General features: G+C 41.9%; 1 protein-coding gene across 2 annotated transcripts in view; it reads right to left on the bottom strand.

Annotated features, from left to right (window-relative positions):
• Nucleotides 1-705: 705 nt before the first annotated feature.
• Nucleotides 706-21234, bottom strand: part of KDM3B (lysine demethylase 3B) — a 71706-nt gene continuing 51177 nt past the window's right edge. For both annotated transcript variants that reach the window (XM_059174685.1, XM_059174686.1), the window contains 13 exons: nucleotides 18564-18671; nucleotides 16560-16687; nucleotides 15306-15582; nucleotides 14334-14590; nucleotides 10701-10967; nucleotides 9735-9906; nucleotides 9223-9313; nucleotides 8962-9092; nucleotides 6842-6961; nucleotides 5689-5828; nucleotides 5016-5192; nucleotides 4200-4334; nucleotides 706-2147 (listed from right to left, as the gene is read on the bottom strand). In XM_059174685.1, the coding sequence (XP_059030668.1) occupies nucleotides 2067-2147; nucleotides 4200-4334; nucleotides 5016-5192; nucleotides 5689-5828; nucleotides 6842-6961; nucleotides 8962-9092; nucleotides 9223-9313; nucleotides 9735-9906; nucleotides 10701-10967; nucleotides 14334-14590; nucleotides 15306-15582; nucleotides 16560-16687; nucleotides 18564-18671 (2084 nt within the window). In that variant the 3' untranslated portion in view covers nucleotides 706-2066. The remainder of the gene's footprint in view (nucleotides 2148-4199; nucleotides 4335-5015; nucleotides 5193-5688; nucleotides 5829-6841; nucleotides 6962-8961; nucleotides 9093-9222; nucleotides 9314-9734; nucleotides 9907-10700; nucleotides 10968-14333; nucleotides 14591-15305; nucleotides 15583-16559; nucleotides 16688-18563; nucleotides 18672-21234) is intronic.

Here is a 21234-nt window from a genome sequence, read left to right as displayed (position 1 = left end):
TGGTCCTATTCAAACTCAGTATCCTTGAACCACACAATGGTCTATTTCCACCCTGATAATTGTATTTCCAGGCTCAAACACTTTGGAAGATGTTTTCCAACAGGGTCTGGAGAAGCAGCCTCTGATGACCCCTCTTGCTATTCTTTACAACTTCCTTTTCAAAAGGCCTTTTCTAATGGGAATGTAGTCTGTCCTCACTCCTCAAGCCATTTTAGTTACTGCTCGATTAAAAAACAAAACAAAACCCATTTGGGTCTTTTCCCATCAACTCTGAGGTGGATCCACGGCCACAAGTTTCCTATGTGGGCAGCCAAGCCACCTGCTTTAAGGAACCCTGTTACTAATTGCCCAAAACCTTACTCATGCCATCCCCCATCCCCCTCACTCCTGACTGCTGCAGGAAGATCAAGACCTCACCTTTCCCATTCCATTCACACACAGCATAAACTGTGGAAAACCCAGCTTTTCTCCCACCTTCTAACTCAAGTGACCTTTTCCCTTCACCCTCCCCACCCCAAGCCCACAGACCACAATGACCTGGCACTTTCCGCTCTCAAAAAGGCTCAAATTCAGGAAGCAAAGGGTAATCGGAAGCAGCAATGTAATGAAGATATGAAAGTGAACCATCCTCCATTTTCAACCCACATTCAACCTGCCTTCACTTTTTAGAATGGCTGGCACAGGAAGAATTTAGTCCACTCCAAACAGATTTGTTAGATTTTTAATAAGAACATGGAAATCCCAATCAGCCCTTCAACAAAATTAAAATACAGAAAGTGAAATTAAAAGTATTCTACAGTAAATGACTTTTATTAAAAAAAAAAAAAAAAAAAAAAGTAACTGTGAACATATAAACAAGCCTGCAGGGCACTACAGTACAGCTGGAAAGAAGATAGATACATTTTCCAATGTATCTATGGGCCAATGAATTCCATAATTTTCAAATAAATTCTTAATAAAACTCCACGGAGTTGGAAAGTTTTGCTTAAAATATTTCTGGACAAAAAACCCAAAAACCAAAAGCCTCATGTAGGAAATCAAACTTTCCTTAGCATTTGGAAGTGTAAGAGGAGTCCCAAGGGAACGCTGGTAATAGGTGAAAATGGTTCCTGTGTCATGAGTGTGCATATTTGTAAAACACACTACAGCTCAGACACGACAAAGTTCTTTCTCAATTGGCTGTTCCCACAAGATACGACTGAGATGGGAGGGGAAGAAAACTAAAAGAATCCTAAAAAGCCAATTCTTTTAAATTCTGCTTTGGCTGATTTTGTGCTATAATGGGCAGTTGATTTCTAAAAATCATATTTTTTCAAAGATTTTTATCGAAAGGAAGACTAAATGTAATGTGCCTTTCCTCATAATCCAGGAAAACAACTGTGGTATTTCAAAAATTCTAAAAATATCTACTTTCATGAAATAGTAACTATTTCACTACAAACCTATTTTTCACTAAATACACACATTTCCTAATCCTGGAGCCTCCTGGGAAAAGCAGTGGGTTCTCCCTGGGTCCTGTAAGACTCCAGTGTTCATGGGAGAGATTGTGGGGAATGGCTTCACCCCGTCTCCTGGGATGGGCTGTATCAGAGGTCACGTGCAAAGACACTGTCAGGCTTCCACCAGGCATGTTTAAGCAGTTAGCCCCTACTTGTACCAGTTATGGGATTCCCCCTACCTCCAAACAGATTCCCACTTCACTAGGCACGAGAGAAAAAAGAAAAGAAAGGTGTGCCCACATTCCCAGTTTCCATGGATCTTAAGTCACGAGAATGCGCAGGAAAGCCCAGCAACGTTCAGGCAATTCAGAGTCCCAAAAGACCACAGGATGGGGATGCGGCACCCTTGGCTTGGAGTCTGAAACTGTGTGTGTGAACAGTGCGACTTTCCTGTGTCAACCTTCAGTGTTGAGGCAGCGTAGAAAAGAGTGGCTGGAGAGTTTGTTAATACTGACCACACTGGCTCCAAGTGAAGGGCCTCTGCTCCAGCAGAGAAGCCCCGCCGTTCCCTGTATGTGTTGTGAGTGAAAGACCTGCTTCACAGGGGAGTCTGGAGTTTCTCCGTGCCTAAGACCTTGCCAATTTGGATTCATGAGCCTTGAGGGTGCCAACAGCATCTTTCACTGCGTGATAAATGATGTTCTTCACCTGGAGAGAGCAATCAGCAGTCAGTTCATGGTGGCCCCATATTATATTCTCAAACAAAAATGTATGTTGTGTGTGTGTTTTTTTTAAAAAATATTTTATTTATTTATTTGATGAAGAGAGAGCGTGCATACGCTCTCAAGAGCACAAGCTGGGGAAGCAGCAGGCAGAGGGAGAGGGAGAAGCAGAGTCCCTCGTGAGCAAGGAGCTCGATCTCAGGCCCCTGGGATCATGACCTAAGCTGAAGGCAGACACTGAACTGACTGAGCCAACCTGGAGCCCCACAAAAGCATATGTTTTACACAGCCTATAAAGACTAATTAATGAGGAAACCTGTCAGCGAGCACCGCATACTTCCCAAATCAATTCCAAAGGGGATTCACAAATCACAGAGGCTAAAAGGTCTATAATCAGAAAAGAATGATGAATCCAACTGAAAGACTATATAATCACTTTCATCTAAGTGCTTAGTTAAGTGCTGGGCACTACCGATAAGCCTTTTTTTTTTCTTTCTTTTTAAGATTTTATTTATTTATTTGACAGAGAGAGATCACAAGTAGGCAGAGAGGCAGGCAGAGAAAGAGAGAGGGGAAAGCAGCCTCCAAGCTGAGCAGAAAGCCTGGTGTGGGACTCGATCCCAGGACCATAAGATCATGACCTGAGCCAAAGGTAGAGGCTTAACCCACTGAGCCACCCAGGCACCTACGGGTAAGCTTTTTACATGGACTTTCATTTCATCCTTCCCACATCTTACGAGGTCGATTCTACTATATCCCCATTTTTACCCATGAGAAACTGAGGAAACCAAGGTCTGGAGGTCAAGAACCTTGCCTAAGGTCCTAGAACTAACAGGAATGCACTAAAACAACAGTGGGCAGGTCAGATTATTGGAAATTTTTTCCCTTTGTGCTTGTACGTATTTTCTAATTGTCTAAGAGGAACACAATCTACACATCAAGCAGGAAGAACAGTCACTAAGTAACAAGCTGAAAAGAGTTTTAAACCAAGATAATGATGATTTCTGGAGAGGGAAAGTAAGGAGACAGGATGGGGAAGGTACACGGAACCTTCAATAATGCAGTTGTTCTGTGTATTAATATTGTTTGTCTGTATGTATACGATGCTTTAATTCTTAACCTGAATGATGGGCACACAGCCCCCTTTTGCTATTCTTTATTAAATTTTTGTACTAATTCAACAAATATTTACTGTGTACCTAGTAAGTATCAGATATTGTGCTAGGGAAAAGCAGTGAATAAAACAGTAAAATCCCTGCCTTCATGGAGCTTAAATAGCTTACATTCTAGTAGGGATAGAAACAAATAGATAAAATGCATAAAGTTAAGTGAAAAATACTACAGAAAAAAATTAAGCAGTGACAGAGGACTGGGAGTGCTGGAAGTGACACATCCCAAGTAGACCTGATGGCAGTGATGTCTGAAATACATATGCATTTTATCTATAGGATCAGTGTTACCTCCTCTATCCATGTGAACGGACTTTGTCTAACAACTTTTATGGCTGAAATATTCTAAAAATTTAAAAAAAGGAATAGCAAAAAAGATCAGATCAGGGTTGAAGGTGACTGAATCTACTGGCCGGTGGCAGAAAGACTGCACATCTGCCCCGGGGAATCTTGCTTCCTTATTCTTTTCTTTAAATGCCACTGCAGCACCCAGTAATTCTCAGGGACATGAACTGCAGTCCTAGCGGGGCTTCAGGGAATTGAATCTGCACCAAAACGTACTGTGAGAAGCAGCTCTGGGGAGGTGCCCTTCTTGGAAACATGCTTGTAACACAATGCCACACTGCTTTTGCCACCTGACTGGAAAAGTCAAATCCAGTCAGTTATCAGCACTAAATACTCTATCTCCCGGTGGGAGAGAAAGAGAAGGTGATGGCAGAAATGATTATGTTAAAAGACGAGTATTCTCTAAAAGCGAAATGTGACGAGGACTGATGTAGAATGTGCGTTTTTCATATGTAGCCAAGTAGGAGATGAGGAGACAGAACGAGGTGGGAGGAGGAGGGAGGGGTGATGGAGGGGTTATTTACCTGCAGTTTATCCTCATGGTTTGTATGAGTGTTAGAGAGATGCCTGAATTCCTGTGTCAGGCGGAAACAGTGCTTTACATGTTCTGGAGATACAAAGTCTTCTGCTACTTTTATGCAACTGTATAGATTGTGTACCTGGAAGGGGAAAGAGCCACAGTCAGCAACACCTAGAAAACATCTATGATATGGTTTAAAAAACAAACAAAAATCCCCAAACTTGAGAAATGCTTCCAATATTCCATTTTCATAAAAACAAGTGCAGAAAAATTGCGAGTATAAATTTTTACATGAAAATGTTGGTAATTGTACAGAAAAGGATCTGGAGAAATACACACTGAACTGTTAACCACCGGCTACCTCTGGAGAACGCAGGATGAAGGGACCGAATAGGGGTATGGCACAGGGAGGTGAGCTGCAACTTTCACTTTTTAAAAAATGGTCTCCCTTCTTTAAAATTTTTTTAAAATGTGCATTTAAAATTACACAGAAGGAAACTAAAAAGCAAAAATTAAGCAGCAGTTTAAGAACAGCCAGTCCTTCAGTGGGGAGGGGTAGGAGGATGGGATAGTGAGATGACGGGTATTAAGGAGGGCACGTATTGTGATGAGCACTGGATGTTATACGCAACTAATGAATTGCTGAACTCTATATATCAAAACTGATGATGTACTATATATATGGTGGCTAACTGAACATAATGAAAAAAAAAAATAAAAAATAAAAAGAACAGCCAGTCCAATCCAGCCACTTATACCTCTTGCTAGATTACTAAGAAAATCAGAAATACAGAAGCCCATGGAACCAAGTGGAACCCACCTGGTGTGGGGCTCCAGCAGGTATGAAGACAGCATCTCCCAGGAACTGAACAATGGCCCAGCCTTGCACACCATACTCTTCATAGAGTCGCTTACGGAGGGTCTGGTCCAGGTACCAACTTTGGTCATGAATTGGGTCGTGATCAGGGGGATTCTCTTGGCCTTGCTCCTCTCCAACCTGAAGCCATAACCAAACCCACAGATGGAAAAATCAATACATAAATATTACTAACAGCATAAATGCTGCTTATAGAGGCAATGTCCCTAGTGGGCCAAATCTTCTGTTTTGTTCTCTTCAGCATCCTCCAGGTGTGGATTCACACCATCAGGGAATTTTTTTTTGTTAAAGAGGATTTTTTTAAAAAGGGTTTATTTATTTATTTGAGAGAGAGAGAGAGAGAAAGTGAGAGAGAGGGGAGAAGGTCAGAGGGAGAAACAGACTCCCCAGAGAGCTGTTAAGCCTGATGCGGGACTCGATCCTGGAACTCCAGGATCATGACTTGAGCCAAAGGCTTAACCAACTGAGCCACCCAGGCACCGCACCTTCAGGGAATTCCGACAAAAGGTACAGGTCTTTAAAGCCAAGAGACTGCACAGGAGAAACCCAAAGCAGGCTATGTCAGCAGCATCCCAGAACCTTAATCTTGGAGCTGGGAGCCAACCCAGGGGCATACCTTTCGGAGCAATTCCCGGATCTTTTCTGCATCCTTGGCTGCATAGATATGCCACAAAGCACCAGGCTTCTCCTTTCCATCATGAATTCTCTGCTTTGTCACCTCATCAGCATCCCCCTCATCAATGGTCTTGAGTACCTCTGAAAACAGCAAAATTACTTTTCAGTGTAACCAGCTATTTCAGTACCTGAGTCAAGTGAAATATCCAACTCAAAGAAGTTTAATCTCTACAATTCTCAATCTCTCTGGCGTAATATAAAGTAGAATCAAAGAATCAAAACTCAAATTTGTCTAACCTTCCTATACACAGGAAGAAAAACCCTAAATCTTTTTTACTGAAGAGAAACTCAGCATTTTGGAGCGTAGAGGTTTCTTTTAAAATTATTTCCTGCTCAAACTGTGTAGCCACATCTTATGTTCAAATTGCAGGTCATTTCCCACTGTAAGTAGACAGACTCCATACACTTCCTCAAGACCTCTTCAAACTCAAGGGTTCTATGGATTTAAAGCCATGAAATGTAAAGCATCTCTGACAAGTTAAGAGGGTCGGCTTCTAATGCTTGTCTACTTTAATACCTTAAAGGACAATATCGTGGAAAGATCTGCAGGTGTGTAGCATTAAAAGCAAAATTGTGGCAGCAAATGTACCATAATGATGACAATGATAATCCCTGAACCATTAGACTCTGAGTTAACTTATTTTTCTTTAAAACTTTCTGTTTTCTAAAATGTCCATAATTAACACATATTAAGTTTACACTGAGATGGAGGGAGTGCAAATGCAGCAAAATATCACTGTGATGCTTCGATTCTGTGCCAGTGAGCTGGCCTTATCATCTGTCACCTCACAGGTGATCTGGCTGATGGACCAAGTGAGCCAGGTGATCCTTCCTCCTTCCTTCATCTTTCTGATGCTATACACTTAGTGGAAAGGGGAGCATTCCCATAAAGACGACCGGTTAAAGATACACAAATACCACTCCTCTCTCCTAGAACCTCCTTTCATCTAGCAACATCCACTGGGTGCCTACTAGGCATCAAGTCTTGAAGAGAGTTAAGAAGAAACCACTGGCTCTAAGTGAGGAGGAAGACTCCGATTCTACTCCTGAGGCCAAGCCTCACCATCCTGAAGTATGGCTTCTAGAAATCATACCTTCATCATGGGCACCCTCCCCGATGGGGATCCCAACATACACCATCACATTAACTGCATCAGACACATCTAAATGAAGGTTTGTTGTGCCAACTCTTCTATCTTCCGCAGTTATCAAGCCTAAGAGAAAAGGAGGATATGAAGGGTGAAAGGGCAATATTGTGAAAAATCCACAGAGACCCTGCAAGTGCAAACATACTCAAAGATGTTCTTAAATGGGTAACAGTGGGAGAGTGAAGTCTATCTGTATCTTAAGAAATCATTCTTTCCATCTCTTTTTTAGTGTTTTAAGATTGATTTCTAGCTCGGATGACACTATCATTAGATTTGGGCACTGAACTGATTCACCCCTCCACAACAATCTCTCCTTAAAAAGCAAAACTGATATGGGCATTACTGACATTCAGTAGAAGTTTGGCTTTCACAGTGATTTATGGTCCTACTCTGACTCCACAAAGAGCAGGCCGGGTAGCATGGTACTCAGATCTCTTCACTGTTTTTTTTTTTTTTAATCAAGACTCTTAAAAACTAAGAATCATGTCTTCTTGCACAGAATATTTGATAGGAAACTTTCCAATCATTGGAGATAGACAAGTTATAGATGTGACATAAATCAATATGACAATATGACAAAAGATGTGGCAAACACACCCAAAACCATCCTGGGGTGCCTGGCTGCCTCAGCTGATAAGAGCATGTGACTCCTGATCTCAGAGTTTTAAGGTTAGCCCCATGACAGGTGTAAAGATTATCTCAAAGTAAAGAAATCTTTAAAATAAACAAACAGTTAAGTAAAATTTTAAAGAAAAGAAAAGAAAAGAGAAAAGAAAAAAAGGGGCGCCTGGGTGGCTCAGTCAGTTGTCTGCCTTCAGCTCGGGTAATGATCCCATGATCATGTGGGATGAAGCCCCACACAGGACTCCCTGGTCAGCAGGGAGCTGGCTTCTCCCTCTCCTCCCTACTTGTGCTTTTGCTGACTCTCTCGCTCAAATAAATAAATCTTAAAAATAAGTAAAAAATAAAATTAAAAAAAAGAAAGAAAAGGAAAGGAAAGAAAAGAGAGAAGAACCTGGGTGGCTCAGTTGGTCAAGCATCTGCCTTTAGCTCAGGTCACAATCTCTGGATCCTGGGATTGAGCCCCAAGTCAGGCTCCCAGCTCAGTGGGGAATCTGCTTCTCCCTCTCCCTCTGCCTCCTCCTCTCCCACGCCCCCAGATCATGCTCTATCTCTGTCTCTCTCAAACAAATAAACTCATAAAACAAACAAAAAAGCAACAAATAGGGGTTCCCAGGTGGCACAGTCAGCTAAATGTCCAACTCTTGGATTCAGCTCAGGTCATAATCTCAGGGTTGTGAGATCCAGCCTGGGTCAGGATCCATGCTCAGAATGGATTCTGCTTGAGATTCTTTCCCCTTCTCTCTTCCCCTCTGCACCTTGCCCTGCTCATATACTCTCTAAAATCAATCAATCAATCAATCTTTTTAAAAACAAACAAACAGGGACGCCTGGGTGGCTCAGTTGGTTGGACGACTGCCTTCGGCTCAGGTCATGATCCTGGATTCCTGGGATCGAGTCCCGCATCAGGCTCCCAGCTCCATGGGGAGTCTGCTTCTCTCTCTGACCTTCTCCTCGCTCATGCTCTCTCTCACTGTCTCTCTCTCAAATAAATAAATAAAATATTAAAAAAAAATAAAAACAAACAAACAAACAAACAAATAAATAAATTGAAAAAGGGGGAAAAAAATAGCGCGCATGCGCACACACACGGTCGCCTGGACGGCTTAGTTGGTTAAGCAACAGACTTCTGATTTTGGCTCAGGTCATGATCTCAGGGGCAAGAAATCAAGCCCTGCGACAGACTAAATGCTGGGCATGGAACCTGCTTAAGATTCTCTCTCTTTCCCTTTCCCGGTGCCCCTCCCCCTCTAAAACAAAACAAAACAATACAAAGAAAATCCCAAATCATCCTGGACACTGTTAACTTTTCTATCATTTTTTTTTTTTTCCTGTCACTTTGCCCTCCATTAGCTCTACAAATGACCCTGCCTAAATATCTCCCTCTATTGGTGAAACGGGGAATGGCAGTGTCCGAAAAGGGCAATAGGGCTTCTCCCTCATACCGTAGGCATTGTACATCTTGGGGCCCAGATCCGGCCTTACAAAGTAGCTGGGTAGCCTAGAAGCCAGATTGAGCCTGCCATCTCGTTTGGTATACTCTGGCAAGGGAAGGTTCTCCATTAGATCTTCAAACCTACAAAAGATCAGGAAAGATGACTTAACTTGTTACAGGGGGAAAAAGCACAAAGTCCCCTTTTCTATAATTACTTTGAGATGCTCCAGGAAGGCCAGTGTCTCAAGATGACCCACTGTGGTCTACTAACCTTGTTGGCATCATGTCCCGAAAATCTTCCCCAGGAGGCCAGTCCTTGAGTTTAAGCACCATTGGCTGCCCATCTTCTGATCTTAATCGCTCTGGAAGACAGAAAGCACTCCCATAATCTGCTAGTTTGGCTGCTGCCTGATTTTTTCAGTGACCAAAAGTTTTAACTTTTTATTTTCAGACTTGTAACCTGTCATAACGGACTACGTGGGCTTTGTTTTCCTCACCTACTGCTTTAGTACATGCTATATTTTTTTCCATCTCACAGGGATTCCACCCGATTCCTCAGTGAAGTGTTCCACACAACCCAAGGGAGCATGGGCTTATGCCCAGGTGTGCTCTGGGAGCCATATGATTGCTATGAGAGCTGCCTGGTTGGCACCAGGACAGAATGTCTGTTCTACCAACACCACCACCCCCTCACCACTGCCACATGCCAAGAAGATTTATTTTGAGTCCAGGGGTAGTGATGGGTGTATAGATGCTCAGTCAGCCATTACCAAAGCTACTTACTGCATATAATCTCGAAGCCATCCCAGAAATCCCGAACTTTCACATCAGAAATTATAGCACAGTTCCTGCAGTTCACCAAGTCCACATCCTGGTCCCCAAATTCCTGGCTAAAGGCTTCTGGCTTCCAGAGTTCAGACTTGAGCTTTTTATGTACCCCTGAAACCAGCACTGGCTGTGGAAACAAAAATCCCAATCAGAACCATTTAGGAATACCTTTAGCTCAGGGCTAAGGGACAGAATAAGAGGTTTCTTGGGACAACGTAGTCTTCTTTACCATGATTTACTATTCTTTCCCAGTTTCAGAATCTAAAGATTTGAACACGGCAGTTGCAGGAAATGGAGACTACTTCTACTCTATCATTATTCTTGATTCTCACCCTGGGAGGCAGGCCACAGAAATCACTTCTGTTGCTCAGGTATCTACCACTATGCTGGGGTAAGAGAACAAAAAGCTGACAAATCCACCTCTGAGAATACTTCCTCACATCTAGAATGAAAAACTATCCAGACAATTCCATAACCTCCCCCTTTCTCAAGCACCTGCTAAAGTATAAAAATTAGTGTTATCACACTATCCTTCAAATTTGTGTGGCCTTGAAATATTTACCTAGAAAAGTACCACTCACTTCCACCCACCTTTGCCTTACCCCTATGTCACACTTAAGGATTTTCCTCTAAAGGTGTCATTAATGGCAGTTACCACTTCACAGAAATTTCAACTGCCCTTTTAAGAACACAGAGCTACATACTATATAGAATTATAGAAATATAAGGAAACACGATATATGTTTAGGAATCTTCTGATTTTTTTAAAATCCAGGATAACCTGAAGTAGCAAGGCTGTCTGAAACGAACTTACTATGTCTTACTCTCCCTGGCAAAAAGGCTCCCCGACAGAATTGAAACTGCCCTGGCAGCTGTGGTGGATAAGCAACCGGCCTGGCTAATTGCTTATTTCTTACTTACCTGGCCTTGCTTCCAACACTCTCGGAAGATCTTCCAATTATTTTTGTTGCTGGGGTCATGAAGACACAGAAGTCTGCCATCACAGAGCCAGGAGTGAGAGGTATGGGGGTCCAGCACATTTAACCCCATCACCATCTCCTTCACTTCCTTTTGGGTATCAGTCAAGTTACAGGCCCGCTTTGCAGCATCTGAGGTTTTCTTATTTTCTACCACCGAGGCAATGATGTGGTCAAGGAAGTTGGGTAGGCTGGCCTTGTTCTTCACTCCCTGCCACACACAATTCCATTGGGTAAGTCTGACTGAGGTGCCATGAGAAGAGCATTCACAAAACTGTCTCCCAGCTGTCTTCACAAGAAGGAGTTCTGATTTACCTCATTAAGTTTCACAAAACTTACTGAATCACACAGCTGTCTTCACAAGGAGTTGTTCTGATTTACCTCATTAAGTTTCACAAAACTTACTGAAACGCCTTTTGTAAATGAAGGGCGGGGTCTGTTAAGTCAAGATCTTAAATCTTCCTGTCCTTCAGATCCTGCTTTACGTTTATAAAAGTACAGAAAGATCCCCTCTGCCTCAGGAGACTGGAGATCTAAGAAATATCTCTGGCATCCAGTCAGAGATATTAAGGATTTGCATGGAGACCACAGGGATCACAAAATACTGTAGCTGAGTGGAAAAGATCATTGACTTTGAAGGTTATAAATGTTTTTTCTCGCTAGTATGCCCAAGGGATACAATACTTAAGTAATAAAGTGACTTATCAAGGCAGTGCTTTTTTTTTTTTTTTTTAAAGACTTTATTTATTTATTTGACAGACAGAGATAACAAGTAGGCAGAGAGACGACAGAGGGAAGCAGGCTCCCTGCCGAGCAAAGAGCCCGATATGGGGCTCGATCCCAGAACTCTGGGAGTCATGACCTGAGCCGAAGGCAGAGGCTTCCACTGAGCCACCCAGGTGCCCCAAGGCAGTGCTTTTTTTAACCAGGGAGTATACCCCAATAGAGGGGTAAACCAAAGTATTCAATTGGAAACGTATATTCTGAAAGAAGTCTCCTAATCCCAATTCTGCCCCCACTTCTCACCACAGTGAGAATTTCTCACATGCTTCCGGTGATGGGAAAGCTCAGGTTCAGAAATCAAGGTGACATCTGTAATGTCACAGAACTTAGAGGGCTTTTTTTTTTTTTTTAAATTTTATTTATTTATTTGACAGAGAGACAGATCACAAGCAGGCAGAGAGGCAGGTGAAGAGAAGGGGGAAGCAGGCTCCCTGCTGAGCAGGAAGCCTGATACGGGGCTTGATCCCAGAACCCTGAGATCATGACTTGAGCTGAAGGCAGAGGCTTAATCCACTGAGCCACCAAGGCGCCCCTCTCAGAGGGCTTTTGTACACCTGATATTCCTATGCCTGAAATATCACTCATCATTATCTGTACAGAGTACATGTAATCATGTAACTTCCTGGGAAAACTAAAAAAGGAAAAGGAGAACTGACAGAGCATGTACAAATAAAACAGAGCTAAAAGTGACTTTTTAAAAATTCATGAATCTAAAAGAGAAACCAATATTCACATCATACAGGGCTCAACAACCCACAATTCATTGAATTTCAGCCATTAATCACAAAAAAGAATGACAAGCATGTTTATGTACTTGCTTGAAATGATCTCAAAGATAATACAGACTGAAACCAGAAGAGCAAGGTTTAGAACATGTATGTAAAAACAGGGAGAAGAAACTATATATATATATATATATATAGAGAGAGAGAGAGAGAGAGAGAGAGAGTAAAGCCCCTGAAACGATGGTGACTGACCTCCAGAAAGGAAACAGGTGGTGGGGAGACAATGACAGGAAGGAGACTTCTCACTCTATCTTTTAAATTTTCTATCTTGTGAATTCCTTCATTCAGTAAATGCTAACAAACACCTACTATGTATCAAACTCTAGCATTAGTGATTTAAAAGTAAATAGAACAGGGGCGCCTGGGTGGCTCAGTGGGTTGAGCCGCTGCCTTCGGCTCGGGTCATGATCTCAGGGTCCTGGGATCGAGCCCCGCATCGGGCTCTCTGCTCGTCGGGGAGCCTGCTTCCTCCTCTCTCTCTGCCTGCCTCTCTGCCTGCTTGTCATCTCTCTCTCTCAAATAAATAAATAAAATTAAAAAAAAAAAAAAAAAGTAAATAGAACAGCTAAAAATTCTTTAAGGAAAGGTAAGACAGAAAAGAAATTAAACACAGTAGTGAATGCTATGGAATATCAAATTCAGGGAGAACAGTTATGAAGGATGGGAGTGTGATGGACTTTAGAAAGGGTGATTTAAAGGGGTGCGTCTGGGTGGTGCAGTCAGTTAAAAAGGGTGATTTAAGAAGAAGGCTTATAGGATGTGACATTTCAGGAGGGAGGAGACAAAAGTGATGAAGCAAGCCTGTGGTTACATGGGAAAGTTCATTCCAGGTAGAAGGACAAATGCAAAGGCTCTGAAGAAGGAGCCTGCCTTGTTATGTTCAAAGAATATGAAGGTGGGTGTAGTCAAGAGCAGTTTGCACAAGGAAAGTGACAGCTGAAATCAGAGAAGTGTAGGCAAGACGCACAGACAGGGATGGAGCCTTACCATCCACAGAAAGAACTCTGCTTATACTAGGAGTATAGCCCCTGAAGGAGTTTAGGCAAAAGTGACATAAATCATGGCTAGGAGATCACTTATATTTTAAAAGAATCACTCTAGTTGCTGTATTGACAACAGACTATAGAGAGTGGAAAAGGGAAGAAATAAAGGGGACCTGTAAGGAGTTTATTCCAAATACGCAGGAAAGAGAGGATGCTGGCTCAGACCAAATAGGAAATGAGGGAGCCAATGAGAAATGAGTGGACTCTGAATACATTTTAAAGATCAAACTGGGAGGCACCTAGGTGGCTCAGTGGATTAAAGCCTCTGCCTTCAGCTCAGGTCATGATCTTGGGGTCCTGGGATCGAGTCCTGCATCGGGCTCTCTGCTCAGTGGGGGAGCCTGCTTCCTCCTCTCTCTCTGCCTACTTGTGATCTCTGTCAAATAAATAAATCTTTAAAAAAAAAAAAAAAAAAAAAAAAAAAAAAAAAAAAAAAAAAATCAAACTTAAAGAGGTGCTGGCAGATTAGATATGAAATGTGAGAGATGGGAGTCCTGAATGACTCCAAGATTTTGGCCAAGCAATGGAAGAATGCAAATGCCCACTACCAACAGAGGAAACTAAGGGAGAAGCAGGCTTACGGGCAGAAGATGAGGCAGGAATGTGGTCTTACATGTGTTACATGGTTACATGGTTTGGGGTGTCTATTAGATATCCAAGAGAAGATAACATGGATGTACTGCCTAAGTTAAAAAAAAAAATAATGCCCATTATTGTCAAGAAAATAGTAATTTCTGCTGAGTGAAAATTTCAATGTCTTAATTTTACTGACTTCTTGACAGGGCAAAAAATTTTCATGATTTAAAGGGATCTCAAACATTCCCCAAACTCAAATGTAAAGAAAGATCTTATTAACTGGACACACAATGAAGAGAATACAAGTTACCCAAACATACTCTAACCCAGTTATCAGATCTCTAATGGCTCTTCACTGGAAAAGGCTAGAGTTGTAGAAAGGACACTTACTGCTGAGGATGTAGAGAAGACGGGGGGGAAGGGTATGCCTGTGTCCAAGGGGGTTTGAGGAAGCTTTCCAGGCCCGGAGTGAAGGAGGTCTCGAAGGCTAGAGCCTTCGGTTTTGTTGTTAGAGGCAGTGGGACCCAGTAACAGACTGTTGAAAAGCTTTGGAGTCAACGGAGAGACCTTTGCAGTGGAGTTGAACGAGTCCAGCCCAAAGGGTGAATGAGATTCTTTACTGAGCACCGACCTCAGGGACCCTGCTTCTGTAAGGACATAACCGGGAACAATATTAGGCATCATAAGGAACATCCAACAGGCAACTGACTCCTAAAAATCAGCCAAGTGGGAAGGAGCAGATTTTCCCCACTCCTGCCCCCCAAACTACATATAGTTTCATATGGACCAAGCCTGACCAGGTATGACTATAGCAGGATCATGGCCAAGGAGAAGCTCTCCTACTACTTTCTTCCTTTCCCCGATCTGAATTTCAAACTTCTTCTTATTCCCATCCATCTTTCATCTCCCTTACTTGCTAAGACAGTGTCTTTACAAGGGGGTCTTCAGAAGACCTGTAGAGGAATCACCTGGGGTGATCACGAGAAATGGAGATTCTTGATAGTTCTTTAAGAGGTTGTCACTTAATAGTTCTGGTGAGGCATAGGAATCCGCATTTTTAACAATTCCCCAGGTGACTTTGTGCCCACTGAAAACCTGGCTGCATAACAGAACCACCTGGAAGCTTATTACAACTCTATGATTAATTCTGACTAAAGAGGTCTGGGGTAGAGCCCAGGCATGTACTTTTTTAAAAAAGCTCCACTTCTAGAAAGAAAATGAAGGAGATTCCCTTATTTTATGTGAAAGAGAAAGCAAGCAGCATGCTTTATAAATGTGGATGGTAATGTGTGAGTGTGAAGAATCCCTGAATAACTCAAGTGTTCCACCCGCAGGCAGGGTAAAGGCTTGTGTTTATCTCACCTTTTGTTTCCTCTTTAGCCTTCTGAGTTGCTAAATCTGCCAACCAGTGCAGGGCAGAAGAGGGGGGAGCCGTGTCGGGGCAAGGGGGCCTGATGGCTTTTAGCTCACTATTGCTATTTGAAGCTGAACTCTCTGCTTTCAGAGAGTCCTCAGATCTGATATCAGTGCTGTCGGCTTTTGGAACATGGTCGGTCTCTGACGTTACTGCTGCAGTTCCTCCTCCGCCTGAGAAGGTGTTTTCACTTCCAGAAGAGGCACTAGGGTTTATGCTAGGAAGCTAAAGCATAGAAGGCCAACATGGTTAGAGTGCTGTCCTTGCACAGGAAAAAACAAAAAACAAAAAACACAGTAAGGGCTGCTGACACTGAAAAGGTCTGGGAAAACAATGTGAAACTGTCCCATAAACTGCTATTTCATTCATTCATTAATTTACCATACATTTAAGGAGTTCTGCAATGTGTCAGAAACTTGGTTCTGTGGAAAGAACAGTTGAATGTAACTAATATTTTAATAGAAAGTAAGCTCATTAAGCTGTTCTGAGGATTAAATGAGATAGTATACGCAAAGAGTTTGGTATAGTGTTTGGCACACATAAATAATCCATAAATGTTCTATTACTGAATTTTCCAGATGATTAGCCTTAATTCCTGTGGCTCCTCCTGACCATGTGTTGGTTGTGTTCTTGGAAAGCAGGTAAGGGTATGTGTGTGGGTGTGCATATGTGTTTTAAAAACAGCCTCTTGTTCAAAACAGTTACCATCAAACCGGAATGACCTCCACCTCTGACAGAGCAATGAGCAAACCACTGCCTCTCTGGGAGGCCTGGCATTGTTTTCAGGGTAGAATGATCCCAGCTCAGCAGGCCAGTCTTCACATTTCTGTCCTCAGTACCTAACATGACAAGGACAGGGACCATGCACACAGATAGGACTGCCTTCCTAGTAACATTTTCTATACTTCTCACCTATATAAGGACTCTAAAGTGTAAATCTTGACAAGATGCAGAGAATTTCTTTGTGCTATTTATCAACCCAGCCTGAAATGGTTTTAAAATGACTGAAGAGAAACTCGTACCAGGCAGAGGGAATCAAATCCCTGAGTAACATTTTTGGGGCTCTCTCTAGAAACACTTCTCCATCCCCTAATTCCTCAGGTATCCTACAGTAGCCTAGGACAACACAGGTGAAAATGGGGGCACTTCCCAGTACTAAGAGGTGAAGTTTCTCTCACTTATACCCACACATACCACTTTACCTGTGACATCCCATTGGTGACAGCAGGTCTCAGCACAGATTTGTTCTGCCGACTAATACAAGGGCAGTTTGCTTTTATTCCCCATTTGCCCCGGGCAGCATGTACCATGTCTCCAATATTGTAAAGAGCTGGAAGACAGACAGCAACAACGAAAGCCGCAGAATGTTTTATGTGCCAGGTATTGTGCTAAGGATCTCATTTATATTACCCTCATTTATATTTATATTATATTATATTATATTAAGGATCTCATTTATATTACCCTCCTCAACCCTTAAAGGTAAAGGTAAAAGGCTACCACTTCACATTTCAGTGAGGTGGTAGCCTTTACCCTCAATTTTTCTGAAAAAGATTTTACTTACGATTTTATTTATTTGACAGAGAGAGAGAGTACACAAGCAGGGGGAGCAGAAGGCAGAGGGAAGGGGAGAAGCAGGCTCCCTGCTGAGTATAGAGCCTGACGTGGAACTAGATCTCAGGACCCGAAGGCAGACGCTTAACTGACCAAGCCACCCAGGCACCCCTAAATTTATTTAAGCAGGCTCCACACCCAGACCTCAAGACCCTGAGATTAAGAGTTGTATGTTCGGGGCGCCTGGGTGGCTCAGTGGGTTGAGCCTCTCTGCTCAGGTCATGGTGTCAGGGTGCTGGGATGGAGTCCCAAATCAGGCTCTCTGCTCAGCAAGGAGCCTGCTTCCCTTCTCTCTTGGCCTGCCTCTCTGCCTACTTGTGATCTCTGTCAAATAAATAAAATCTTAAAAACAAAAAAAAGAGTCGCATATTCTACCAACTGAACACCAGCCAGGTACCCCTAAAGATTGTATTTTTTTTTTTTAAGTGATCACTACACCCAATATAGGGCTCGAACTCACAACCCCGAAGATCAAGCATTGCACTCCACTGACTGAGCTAGCCAGGTGCTCCACACTCTCAATTTCTGATGATGAAACTGATACTCACGAGTAGTTTATGTCATTTGCTCAAGCACACATAGTTGGTAAATGGAAGTACTAACAGTTTAGCTGAGGTACACTTAGTCCTAAAGTTCTGTGCACTCTTAACTACTAACCTACACTCCCTCTTCTAGTAAACATTAGCAAGCTGACCTGTAGGAGAAGCTCTAGGGTTAGATTCTTTAATGTTCGAAAGCATGGTAAACATTCTGAATTGTATACTTGAGATTTGTATACTTTAAGTTATACCTAACAAAAAAGAAAATGTAGAGAAAAAAACCAGACCAGTGCAAACTTAACATCAACATTTAACCAATGCTTAGATCAGCAGGGAGCAGCCATCCTACTGATGCACTGAGGGAACCCTTCTGCTTGGAGGCACTGGGTATAAGGATCCAGAGTGCCCCTTGCACAGCAGAGGAGAATATAGATAGTAGACTAGCCATCTTCAATGTCTATGTGTTATCAGAAGTATGGAAGCTGGAAACTTTTTGGAGGACTCACTGAAGTAAGCTGGGACTGTGACATAAACAGGGTCACTCGTTCCTCCTGTTAAGCTGCTTTCTTCAGGGATTTAAGAAATTTGATTAGCTTTAGGTGGATTTTTACAAACCTAAAATCAAAAGTCTTTCTAGAAGCATTTGGGACTTCTATTCTGATCCTACCAACCACAGGAATGTAAAATATTATGTCGAAAAGTAACCAATGTCTCCAACCAGAAAGGTGAGCCAAGTGTGCATTGGCTGCATAAAATCTAACAGCTATCTAACGATTCAAACTGTCAGAAAAATCTGGGGAGGCCAAACAAAATCTGGCCAGGATAAACCACCTCACCAGATTTTATGGTGTGTGAGTTATACCTAAATTAACTGAAAAACACTTTTTTCCCCTCAAATGTTCTTTATTTTTAGTATTTTTTTTGGTTTATTTAAGTAATTTCTATACCCAATATGGGGCTCAAACATACAATCCCGAAATCAAGAACCACCACTCCTCTGACTGAGCTAGCCAGGAGCCCTTCTTTCCCCCAATTTTGAAAGAACTCCCTTACCTGTGCCAGGGATGATCTGTGTGGGCATGAGATTCTCTGGTTCATGGGACTGCCCCTTTGCACACTTCAACCAGGAGAAAACTTCTTCATCACCCATCTCTTCGGTCTCTGAAACAGAAATAAAAGAACTTCATTTATTTTACGAGGGTCACAAGATATATCCTTCTCAGTGAGTCAGAGTTTCAGATCCTATAGGCCAACTTTCTCAAGGGCCAGAGAAGACAACATCTAACTTTCAAAGAATCTGCTTCATTGTTTTATTATTTATTGTATATACATACAAAAAATTCAATAATTTAAAGTGTGCACTTCAATGTAATTTTGACAAATGTATACAATTGTATAAACACCGCCACCTTCATGATATAGAACTTTTCATCTCCCTTCCTGATGTTCCCTCAAGTCCTATGCTTGTGGTCAAAGCCTTTTCTTAATCTCTGGCTACCACTGATCAACTTTCTAATACTAACGTTTTGCTTTTTCTAGAATTTCATATAATTGGAAGCATATAGTAGTCAGTTGTGTCAGGTTTCTTTCAGATAGCATGATTTGAGATTTATACATACATGTTCATTATCAGTAATCATTCCTTTTTAATGGCTGAATACTCTTCCATCGTATGGATATCCTTTTTTTTTTTTTTTTTAAAGATTTTATTTATTTATTTGACAGAGAGAGATGATAAGCAGGCAGAGAGGCAGAGAGAGAGGAGGAAGCAGGCTCCCCGAGGAGCAGAGAGCCCGATGTGGGGCTCGATCCCAGGACCCTGAGATCATGACCTGAGCCGAAGGCAGCGGCCCAACCCACTGAGCCACCCAGGCGCCCCTTAAATATACTCATTCACCAGCTGGTGAACAGTTGGATTGTTTCCAATTTGGGGGCTATTATGAATAAAGTTGCTATAAACATCCAAGTAGAATCTTTTAGGTGGACATGTTTTCATTTCTCTCATAAATCCCTAGAAGTGGGATGCTGGATCATATGGAATGTTTATAAGAAATGGCCATACAGGTTTTCCAAATTGAGGTTATCAGTGTGCATTCCTACCAGCAATTTTAAGAGTTCTAGTTTTTCCACATCCTTGGCAACACTTGGTATTATCAGTCACTAAAATTCTAGCCTTCCAAGTGGATACAAGGATTGTTCACTATGGTTCTAATTTTCTATTGATCTATCTTCTTTGGTAAAGTATTGTTCAAATCTTTTGCTCACTTAAAAACTGGGTTGTCTGTAATATTATGCAGCCATCAAAAATATGAAATCTTGGCATTTGCAATAACATGGCTGGAACTAGAGGGTATAATGCTAAGTGAAATAAGTCAATCAGAGAGGAACATCTCCCACTGATTATCATATGATCTCACTGATATGTGGAATTTAAGAAACAAGGCAGAGGATCATAGGAGAAGAGGGGGAAAAAAATGAAACAAGACGTAGCCAGAGAGGGAGACAAACCATGAGCGACTCTTAATCTCAGGAAACAAATTGAGGATTGCTGGAATGGAGGGGGGTTGGAGGAATTGGGTAGCTGGATGATGAACACTGGGGAGGATATGTGCTGTGGTGAGTGCTGTAAATTGTGTAAGGATGAATCACACACCTGAAACAAATACATTATATGTTAATTTTTAAAAATTTGTTTGTCTTCTTATTGACTTCTAAGACGTCTTTATTGTGGATTCATGTCCTTTTTTTTTTTTTTTTTAAGAATTTATTTATTTGATAGGCAGAGATCACAAGTACGTGGAGATGCAGGCAGAGAGAGAGGAGGAAGCAGGCTCTCTACTGAGCAGAGAGCCTGATGTGGGGCTCGATCCCAGGACCCTGGGATCATGACCTGAGCCAAAGGCAGAGGCTTTCACCCACTGAGCCACCCAGGCGCCCAGCTTATGGATTCAAGTCCTTTAACAAATATGGGATCAGTCAATCTCTTCTCCCAGTCTGTAGCTTACCTTTTTATTTGAGACTGTTTTTTTGAACAGCGAAAGCTTTCAAATTTGATAATTTTTTTGCTTTTTGTGTCCTATCTAAAAAATATTTACCTAACCCAAGGATACAAAGATCTTCTATTTTTTCTTCTGGAGGTTTTATAGTTTTAGCTTTTATGTTTAGGCCCATGATTTACTTAAGAGCTAACTTTTAATATATGACATGAGTAAAAATTAAGTTTATTTTATTCGAGTATGGATACACAGTTATTCCAGTACCATTTGTTGAAAGAACTATCTTTTCCCCACTGAATTATTGTGGCACCTTTGTTAACTAATCACCTGATTATATGCGTGCTTATTTCTGTTTTATTGTATTACCACAATGCCTTGATTCCTGTAGCTATATTGTAACTCTTAAAATGAAGTAGTATGGGGCGCCAGGGTGGCTCAGTGGGTTGGGCCTCTGGCTTTGGCTTGGGTCATGATCTCAGGGTCCTGGGATTGAGCCCCGCATTGGGCTTTCTGCTCCGTGGGGAGCCTGCTTCCTTCTCTCTCTCTGCCTGCCTCTCTGCCTACTTGTGATCTGTCAAATAAATAAATAAAATCTTAAAAAAAAAAAATGAAGTAGTATAGATCCTCCAACTGCCTTCTTTTTCAAAACTGTTTTCATTATTCTAGTCCTTTGATTTCATGTAAATTTTGGAATCAGCTTGTTCAATTTCTACAAAAAGGCCTACTGG

The sequence above is a fragment of the Mustela lutreola genome, chromosome 5, assembly GCF_030435805.1.
Source record: "Mustela lutreola isolate mMusLut2 chromosome 5, mMusLut2.pri, whole genome shotgun sequence".
Taxonomy (NCBI): Eukaryota; Metazoa; Chordata; class Mammalia; order Carnivora; family Mustelidae; genus Mustela; species Mustela lutreola.
Note: the sequence above shows the minus strand (reverse complement) of the source record. Positions and strands in the feature narration are given on the sequence as shown.